Source organism: Eleginops maclovinus, chromosome 24, assembly GCF_036324505.1.
Source record: "Eleginops maclovinus isolate JMC-PN-2008 ecotype Puerto Natales chromosome 24, JC_Emac_rtc_rv5, whole genome shotgun sequence".
NCBI classification, from domain to species: Eukaryota; Metazoa; Chordata; class Actinopteri; order Perciformes; family Eleginopidae; genus Eleginops; species Eleginops maclovinus.
In genome coordinates this window covers 3,812,839-3,823,413 of record NC_086372.1, presented here as the reverse complement: position 1 = coordinate 3,823,413, position 10,575 = coordinate 3,812,839, and the positions used below count along the sequence as shown (strand labels likewise).

The 10,575-nt window shown below is 40.7% G+C and overlaps 1 protein-coding gene across 1 annotated transcript; it reads left to right on the top strand.

Moving 5' to 3' along the window:
• Positions 1 to 510: 510 nt before the first annotated feature.
• On the top strand, positions 511 to 9,916 carry LOC134860900 (dipeptidyl peptidase 4-like). Its single transcript, XM_063877781.1, is given in 27 exon segments — positions 511 to 663; positions 2,956 to 3,043; positions 3,406 to 3,498; positions 4,315 to 4,406; positions 4,489 to 4,563; positions 4,661 to 4,713; positions 4,862 to 4,934; positions 5,128 to 5,248; positions 5,633 to 5,787; positions 5,861 to 5,958; positions 6,072 to 6,201; positions 6,407 to 6,445; positions 6,605 to 6,703; positions 6,821 to 6,891; positions 7,082 to 7,135; positions 7,207 to 7,319; positions 7,419 to 7,466; positions 7,554 to 7,652; positions 7,962 to 8,031; positions 8,106 to 8,300; positions 8,526 to 8,580; positions 8,778 to 8,877; positions 8,966 to 9,024; positions 9,107 to 9,179; positions 9,375 to 9,419; positions 9,422 to 9,447; positions 9,529 to 9,916. Coding segments are annotated over 27 exon segments (2,223 nt in total). The 5' UTR covers positions 511 to 657; the 3' UTR covers positions 9,622 to 9,916.
• Positions 9,917 to 10,575: the final 659 nt, after the last annotated feature.

The following is a 10,575-nucleotide window of genomic DNA, read 5'->3' as shown; positions in this document are numbered from 1 at the left end:
TACTAGAATTACTGGTTGATTTACAGAAGGTATTTGGGAAGTAGGCACACAGAGGCAGTAATGAGCCTGAAACGTGTTTACTAATTAGCCTCAAACGTTGAGCTCATCCCACATTTAGGCATTGCACACTGCAGTGAGGGGTACTCGATATTTGGCTGTCATGCATGGCCTCATATCACCACTAGATGGTGCTTTTGAGAAGCTCTGCCCACAAACAAAACAAAACATGTACTTTGTTTCTATAACCTGAGCTAATGCATCACAGTTAATTGGTTTAGGCAACTCAATGTGCCATTAGAGGAATACATACTTTATGTATAAAACAACTAAAGGAAGAGGAACTGCTCATGTAGGATGTCAAAGACAATCAACTGTGAAATAGATCAATCAGATTAGAGGAGCCACATCTGCTCTGAATTTCACCCTTCAGTGAAACTCAAAGGAAATGTGCGAGAACCAGAAAAAAGTGAGTGGGGTTATGTGGTGAGCAGGCACAGGCAGGGGGAAGTTGCAGCAGTTGTCACATCTTCCTTTTGAGTTCTTTGTTTCAAGGCTCGAACTTAACCAAACATCTGTGATGGAAGTCGACATGCCAACACTGACGCGCTCAGATTAGTGTTAGTGTGCCTGATAGTACTGGGAGTGACACTGGCTGCTATGAAGGTAAACATATAGTTATATTCCTGATAACATGTAGACGTGGGAGCTTAAAGGGATAATATCAAATGGATCTGAAATAACTTTAAAGTCCCAGTGTCTTAAAGTCAAATGTTATGTCTTTAGATGTCTTGTTTTCTCGATCCAAAACCCCAAAATATTGACTAAAATACCAAATCTACATTTTTGAGAGGCTGGAAAAACATTGTTCTCTGAGATTTTTGCATGAAATGTTTGTTTTTTTAATGGTTATCAAAGTAAGTTTGGTCTTCTAGTCACAGTTCAGGTGCATTTTCCATCAGTTCCAGTTAAAATAACAGTACCAAAATGTATGTAAATGAGTATAGCAGAGATGATATTGTGCTGATATCAGGACAAGTGTAATAAAACTCCTATTTTGGTTTCGGAAGGACTTGGAGTGACTAAATGTGTTTAAAGTGACACCTATAAATGGTTTCAGTTGTGTTTAGTGTCAGGAAAATGGAGGTATCAATGAAGACACGCTCTTCAAACAAGCCGAGCTGCATTAGGAAGACGTCCACTCTCTATTTGTTTGCTGAGGATGTCCGGTGTGAGGGGAACAAGCGCACAATATGATGCCTATTCCCCATAAAGTCCCAGCTTTATATTTGTTAAGCTTTTAAAAGGCTTTTAGCATTGACTATGACTGGTTAGCACTTATGTACAGAGAAGAAACTAACACCATGGACTGAAATTGACTTATTTTTAGCCGCCCTGCTCCAAAGTGTCCTTGACGCTCACTTGTGAAAGTATCATCTTATAAAATGCACGTTTTTCAGTTTTCCAACCTGTGCCCAACAGTCAGTGACATAGTTCTCACGCTGCCTTCAGGAACTAGACCTAAACAGGAAGTATATTAATGATTATGTAAATACAGTGCATGCATTGTATGGCATTTATGACAGTCATTTATTAGCCTGTACAGCTCTCATCAGTCCTGTAAAGTCAACTCAGGCAGAAGTTGACGGGTCATACAGCAGTTTTATTCACCTCCTCTGAATAACAGTTCCCTGTCAACATGAACGGATCAACTCTGTGACACTGAGAAGGAAGGAATTGGTAATAAGCTTAACAGCTGATTAAAAAATATGTTTAATCTACAACAAGATATATGAATTCTGTGCCATTCATTTAGCTGTTAGCTGGATAGTTGTACATGAATTCCCCCTTATGAGTTAATAATGATAATAGTAATTATATTAATCTGCTAAACTCCAACTAAGACATCTCCTGTAACCTGAATACTAAGTCCATTTCTAGTATTTATTTTCTATACTTCAAATATTAGATTTAGGTTACTGTCAAACCAGCTGGGTGGCAGTAAGCAAACACCTGCTATCTGCCAACTGTGCAGTGCACCAGTAAACATGTCATGCCATTCACTGTCAGCTGAGTTACTTCTTGTGGCAGGTGGAAGACATTCTTAGTCTCCATCAAAAGTAATCTAAACTTTAACTTAAAGTAGCCATCCTGTGTAAAAATACCCAGTGACAAAACAACTTCAAATTAAATGAAGGTAGAAGTACTAACACATTAGCACCAACACACACAAAGTATGGCCCGTTTCAGGATCATATATTACATTATTGTGTTCTAATTATTACTTCAGTGTTGCTCTTTAGTGAAGATGGTTCACAAAAACTATCAAATATATCAAACTTTATTTATATATTGTGATAATAATCTAAATCTGCAAAGTAGGTAAGTGTAAAATGAAAGGAGTGGGGTAAAAGTACCGAACCACAATGTGAAAATACTGTGTGTTTCTTCAGTACAGTACTTGAGTAAATGTTCTACATCCCAGCCCCTGTTATGGACTTCTGTTATTATGGAGAAAAACTTCCGCATATTGCATTTTCCCCCCTTCACAACTGTAAAAACTGTCGTTGTGTAACCCGTGAAAATTTGTCAGACATTTGTCAGAGATGGCGGTTTAAGTGACTCAGGGTCATTGGAGCAGGCTGAAGAGCAGCGGCACACTTCCTCAAAACACTGCAACACCATTAATCCTGATGAACTTTACTCCGCTCGAGAGTTATTGTCCCACCTTTGAAATTTCTCTTGGGATAATATTTAACTGCAAAGCGCCGTGTCACATAACTTTAGAGTTCCCCACGCGCGTCTCCATGGAGTTGTAATTTGGACGGATTTTGGTAACACACTTCAGCCAAGCGCGGAAACAATGGTTGGTGGTTTGTTAATACTAACAACACATCGATGCAGTGCTGACTTTCACGCAGCTTTTTGGAGCGCGTTTGTGACTTCTACTCTGTGCAGGTTTCCATCGGGAAGTTGATCCTCGGAGTCTTCGGGGTAGCAGTGGTGGTCATCTTAATAGCGGTACCCACGGCTATATTTCTGAAAGGTGAGCCTTTGCTATTAATTGATTCATAATTAGGGTTTGGCGGCGTTAAACACATCCGAAAGTATGTAGGTTACGCACGCGTCGTTACGCTTGATCGCTCCAGCATTCTTACAGGAAATGTAAAGCACGTTTCCATCTATATATGCAAATATCCGAACTGATTTTTATTATTTTAAAAGCTAACTTTCAACAGTCAGCACACACTATGTCAATCCCCATAATTACACCCCAAAAACACTGACGTCAGCAATGTTCCACTCGTCACTATCAGTTTTTACAGCACTTACCTTCTTTTATGGTGATGATCATGGCGATATCATATCTGTAACCTGTGACCTTCAACGCTTTTTCTGCTGTTCCAGAGGAGAAGGGGGGCAACAGCAGAACCTTCACTCTGGAGGATGCCTTCAATGGCTCAATGAAACCAAAGTCTGCCAGCTTGAAGTGGATCTCAGGTGGGAGAAATAAACCTGTTAAAAGTGGAACAGGTGAAACGTGTTGGCAGATTGATTACAACACCAACCTGCAATTACACTGTAAATGTGTCACTGAGGACACTTTATTATCTATCAGCTACTTATTTCCCATTTGCCCCAGTTACTTATTCACTTGGATTGATTCCCATATTCAAGTGCATGTATGGGATGTGACCACACACATGCTTAACCATTGCAAGACTTGATTTAATACGCTGCTACCTGTTTGGGAAAGAGACAGGAGTTACAGCATACAAGTTAATAAATGTTTTGTTGTGGTAAGGGGTCAACAGTAAAATGTTTGAGCTACATAAAAGAAATGCCCATAAAAACTCTATCAGTTTTACGCTTTATTTTTTAACAATCTGTTCCCTATCATCTCTTAAATCCACCAGTCTCAACACGGGAGTTGCTTGTGGACCTCTTTATCTCCATACCATACGTTTGTAAAACAGGCTTTAGGGTAAAGATAATTCAAGCTGCAAAAGTTTAAGCCACTGCCTTAAATCTGAGGAGCATGAGAAAAAGGATCTTACTTCTCATTTGATTTCCCCCCTCAGTAATCAGTCAATGCTCTCAATAGCTATTCACAAGTATCATTCAATGCAGCATTATTTTCATTTGTAAGAGATGGTCCCATTAAGAGTAAAATGGACGATAAAGCAGGGCATTAGCAGCAAGCATGCATCTGTTTGCATTAACCCTTATTATAAAGTGCTAAGGTGATGTCTTTATGAAAGCCCTGTGTTTAAAATCAATCACTTACATTCTTTGACTTCTCTTCCTCCCGCACAGATTCCGAGTATCTGAGTAACTCTGAGGGTTCGATCTTTCTCCAGGACGCCCTCAAAGGAAGTTCCTCATTGTTTTTGAGCAAAGACAAGTTTGTAAGTCAGTGAAGAGTTGTCCGGGATGTCAGGAGCACAGCTCTGTGAAACTCTCACAACAGATTAATTCTTCCCAACACAGGTGGAAACAAATGCTGACGACTACCACGTGTCTGCTGACCGCAAATATGTTGCATTCTTGACCAATTATACCAAGGTAAAATACGTTTCTATTCCTCCGATGCACGATGAAAGTCTTATATGGAATGAAAGGCTTCACACCCAGTGGTTTTTGTTCTTCTTCATCCCATTAGCTATGGCGGCATTCATTTACTGGTTCATATATCCTTTATGACAGGGAATTAGAGTAAGTACACTTACTATGCATTTGCCCTATGGATACATGTATGCAATATAAAAAATACAGCACACCCCGGGTTAAAAGCATCCTTCCTTTTCATGCAGGATGAAAACTAAAGCTAACTCCACAAACCTTTTTCCTTTTTTTATTTCAGCAAATATATCACACCATCTGGCCTCCCGGAGACAATCCAGTACTTTTCCTGGGCTCCTGAAGGGCACAAACTGGTAAGCTTGGACTCACACACACATACAGTAATCCGTTGCATGTGCATAACTTGGAGTGACAGCTGGGCTTTGAAGCAGGTAATAGATGATCAACCTTTCCCAAACACTTGAGCAGAGTAAATAGGAGTGTGTGAGCTCAATATCTTTTCACTCCGTTCCTCTTTGTTATTGTTTCTTCTTTTTTCTCTTTTAGGCCTTTGTTTGGGATTATGATGTGTACATAATGACCAGCCCGGGGTCGCCACCCAAGCAAGTCACTTTCAATGGCGAGGCCAATTTGATTTTGAATGGGATCCCGGACTGGGTGTATGAGGGTAAGTGGCACAGGATGTATCTCTATCTCTATCTGATACAGTATCCTGATAATGATATCTGATCTGAGTGCATTTTAAAGGGTTATAAACATCCTTTATCATGTAACTTCTGCCTCCTGTGACTCCTAAGTCTTCCCGGTGTGTTTTCAGTTTGGTTTCGTGCTTTAATTAAGCTCGCTCTTTGTTCCTGTTCTGCCTCCCTGGTTTTTGTACTGCATTTGGGTCCTTTATACCCCAACCGTGACACCTGTGCAGGTGGATTTTAAGAAGATGTACCACACGTTATAGCGTTATAGATGCATGCAGGTGTTGTAGTTGTAATTGAACCCAAACCCGACCCCCACAGTCCTGAATCAGAACTCGTATTCCGTTTCCCCGGTCTAGAGGAGATGTTCTCGTCCAACCAAGGCCTCTGGTGGTCACCTGGAGGGAAGTACGTGGCTTTTGCTGAGTTCAACGACACAGAGGTCCACAACATAGAGTACACCTGGTATGGGAACAACCAGTACCCCACAACCGTTTCCATTCCATACCCAAAGGTGGGACAAGTATCCAGGGCGCTTTACTCTATTCTTCGTCAGTGTGTGTATCTTACATTCTTCTCTTGTGCAGCCAGGTACTCCCAACCCTATTGTGAGGCTGTTTGTTGTGGACACCAACGATACGACACAGATTACTAAGGTTGTTGTTCCAGCCCTTTTCAGCTCTAGGTAATAAAACTATGACTCTGATAAACCTTGTGTACAGTTGTATTGCCAGGGAACTAAGTCAGAAATGTAAAAGGAATTTACCAGCGTCGTACCTTCTCTTTTTTTGCCCTCAGTGAGCACTACTTGGCCACCGTTACGTGGGTGACCGATGAACGTATTGCTGTCCAGTGGCTGAAGAGAATCCAAAACCACCTCATCCTCCAGATCTACAGTTTTACTGGACTCGAATGGAATCCTGTTCAGGTGAAACAAATGAAAGTTACTGCTTAGGTCATACAAATATATGGCATAACATTTTGATGTCATCAAGAAAAGGTCCTCTGTTAGCTAAAGCATTTCTAAATTCACCTCTGTGTTACAATAACTGTTTTAGCCTAAACTGAAAAGTTGGTATATTGTCATCTAATTGTGCATACTGCAGCTGTAAAAAATGTACTCCTTTTTACAGAAACTGGAGGTGAAGAGTGAAAAAGGTTGGATCGGACGGGTATGTCACACACCAGTTATTTATTGCTCAATCACTCTCAAACATCCTCACAAAAGCACCTCATGTGGACTAATACACAGTTACAATGATCCCCATCCATTGCCTTGTATCTGAGTAATGCGAGATAAGAAGGTATAATAATGTACTCCTCTTTCTAAGTTCTCTCCACCAGAACCAGTTTTTGCTGCAGACAAAAACAGCTACTACCTGTTGATGAGCGACACCAAAAAGTACAAGCACATCCACCACGTGGTCGGAGTAAGTACAATCATTATATACGTCACTAGGCCAGTGTCAGACCAGCAATATCTGCTCTTTCTTTGAGACTCGCATAACGCCGTCTGTAACACTTTGTGTTGTGACCACATCATGCAGGAATCAGCTACGCCTATAACCTCTGGACAATGGGAAGTTGTTGACATCCTCAAAGTAAATGAAGACAGTGTGTGAGTTGTTGCATCATCGCCACACAGCTGCATACACACTCTCTTGTGAAAAAAGCATACATCTGTAATACATTATTTTATGCACTTTCCCAAACTTTAGTCTCAGATATTTGGTGTTTGTGTGAATCTTGGGAAGTTATGAGTGAGTTTAGAGTTTCCTCCCCACTCATGCACTCTAACTGCTCCACAGATATTACTCGAGTAACCAAGAGGCCGGGAGACCAGGAGGAAGGAACGTTTACAAGTAAGGGGATTTCCTTTAAGTGTTTTCCTTACTTTTTAATGATACAATCTTAGACTGTGTGTTTGTGTCAGGTGGACCACAAAAGGGAGCACATGTCTAACATGTGCTAAAGGTGGAAATGACTGTCTGTATAATTCCGCCTACTTCAGCCATAAAGCCTCCTTCTACCGTATGAGCTGCAGTGGTCAGTTATACTTTGTTTCTCTACATATATTTAACTATTATATTGTTGACACTTGTTATCTGTATGTTTCACTAATAATATCACTGATTTTACTCAAAGGTCCGGGCATTCCTTTCCATTCTCTCATGGATAACAGGAATGATAAAGGTGATCCACAACACTTGAAGAAAATCTGAAATAACATCGAGGACATTTTTTTATCCTAATGAACGTTCTGTGTTTTTGCATTTGTAGTGGTAAAGGTTTTGGAGGACAATAAAGCCTTTAGCAACCAGATCGCTGACATCAACATGCCCACCATGAGTCGAGCCTTCATCAAAGTTGCAGGATACAGTAAGAGAATTGTAGAACCACAATACAGCTTATTTTTATCCAGTGTTTGCTATAAAGTAAACAGATGAGGTGCAGGAAAGCACACTTTGTACGTGAGACAGGATAGCTTTTCCCTGGTTTCCGTTGGATAAGATGAGCGGCTGCTGGTAGGAGCTTCACATTTGGTGTGCTGGTTTGAAAGCGGTATCACTCTTATCTAACCCTTTCTTCTTCCCTAACCATTAATCATCTCTGGACTGAATCTGAAGTAAATAACATATTTCTCCCACCACTGTTTTTAAATATCCACTCATTTACCTTTTTTCGCAGATCTCTGGTACCAGATGTTCTTGCCTCCAGGCTTTGACAAGTCCAAGAAGTACCCTTTACTGATAGATGTGTAAGATAACTAATAAATATTAACAATTCAATTATAGACGAGATGACAAACTCACACCCCCCCCCTCTCCCCAGGTATGCTGGTCCCTGCAGTCAGAAAGCAGACTACGCCTACAGGGTGGGCTGGTCCACCTACTTGGCGAGCACGGAGAAAGTCATCGTCGCGAGCTTTGACGGAAGGGGAAGCGGTTACCAAGGCGACGAGATAATGCACGCAATCTACAGAGGTCTGGGAACCTATGAGGTGGAAGATCAGATAACGGCGGCCAGGTGAGGAAAGCGAGGAGCCGTTTGGACGAATGAATGCATCTCCCGCTCAAACAAACAGCTTCACCCTTCATCTGTTTCCCAGGAAAGCTTGATAAAACTGGTTTTGACTTGTTTGTGTGCTGGAGATGCTCCCAAGTGTACACACACACACACACACACACACAGAGGAAATATCTCAATCATCACCAAGTGCTGATTAAAAAGACCTCCATTTTTGTCTCTTAGGAAATTTATCGATATGGGCTACATTGACAAAGACAGAGTTGCTATTTGGGGCTGGGTAAGTTTTAGGAAAACACAGAAAAGTGCATTAAAATAAAATGTATTTCTAAATCAATCGATCCTTAAGCATTGCATATGTGTTATTTCATGGTTCAACGGGCACCAAATGTGTCAGAAATGGAGTTAATGTTTCACCCTACTGTCAGGGCGCTCTTCTTTACTTAAGGCTACAGTAATGAGCTGTTTGTCTCACAGTCTTATGGTGGATATGTGACGTCAATGGTACTGGGATCTGGAAGTGGAGTTTTCAAATGTGGAATGGCGGTCGCTCCGGTGTCCAAATGGGAATATTATGGTATTTCTTTTGTCTTTTTTAAGTAAGTTCTTCATGTTAACAACCACCCCACACCTGACCCTCTCTATTCAATATGCATTTCTTCCAGATTCCATCTACACAGAGCGTTACATGATGGAGCCGTCACAGAACGCAGTGGGCTACGCTGTACGTTTCACAGCCTTATGTTTGATCATTATTAATGGTGCTATTGTCTGTTACCATTAAACACTGACATGGTTGTGTGCAGAATACCACAGTGACTGCCAGGGCCAAGAACTTCCATGCAGTGCAGTATCTACTGGTTCATGGAACAGCTGATGGTGAGTTATGAAGGGCCCATTTTATTTATGTTATAAATCCAAATGTTGAAGTATTCCTTATAGATACTTGGGGTGTTAGGGAAGTATTGACCTTTGCTCTCACACCTCCATCAGATCCAACTCTTGCTAACCTTTCTTGCTCAAAATGGTCAACTTGCAATGTGTTAATACATTTTCTGTTGTTGTGTTTTCTAGATAATGTTCATTTCCAGCAGGCCGCTGAGATCTCTGAAGCTCTGGTGACGAGCAGGTTGACTTTGAGGCGATGGTGAGTCATTTGGAAAATGAATATTGAAAGAACAGGAGACTGTGGCCTAAAATAATAACTTTTTTTGCCCTTGTCTTCCAGTGGTACACAGACAAGGATCATGGGCTTGGTGGCTCAGCCTATAAACACGTCTACACCCACATGAGCCACTTCCTAAAGCGGTGCTTTGCTTGAAGTCCGCCTTGTATGAATTAAAAGGGATTCATTATTTAATTTTGGAGGCAAATTTGGTCATTAATGCCAGGAAAGTACAAAGTGGTTAAAGTCATTCTGTGTCCGTTTTGTGCTGAACATTATTACCTGTAACTAAAGGAAAAATGTGATTTATTTTTCAAAGTTTGTTTGTAAATTGGTCCTAAAGTGTACTCCTCCTTGGGTAAGAGTTTTTATTGTTAATGAGATGGTTTTCTGTTTGATGTAATACTTGTTTTGTAAAATAATGAAGTTTAAATTAAAGAAATGTTTGAGATATCGTGTTCTTTATTTATCTTAAGGGGACATCTGCATAACTATTATATTAGTACATTCAACAGCTATGCTCGTGGCTCAGTGAGGATTAGAGTTAATGCTCATGTTAGCATTATGTCATCAGCATTATACCTCAGAATTGTTAACGATGAAAGTGCTATGAAAAAAATATAATTCATTGCTTGTGTTGCCTGATACTGAAATCCTACTGGACTCAACTCTGATTGGTTGGCTGGCCGGCTCCGTGATATGTCCCACCCCTTAGCCTATCACATGCAGTGTGTTGGAGCGCTAGTCAATAGAGGCAAAAGTGTTACGTAGTGATGTCACGATGCCACAGACGTAAACAGAGGAGTTTAAAGAAGGGGGAGAAACTACCTCTCGAGAACACAGGGATTTTAACCATTTACAAAAACCTATACAACACTACGGGAAGGGACAACCCAGAAAGCTTAATAGGGCCTTTAACAGACGTGTGACACTATCTAAGGGTCATGTAGCAATAGATGAACATTTATTTTCATAAACCTTCAATCTCTATTGAACAATGGCCCTTGTAAAAAGGTGATAACTGCCACTGATGCGTATTAACGGTCAATATCACCCATCTTTTAAATCTGATCAGACAGAAACCACAAATAGTGACTCATCTTCCAGATA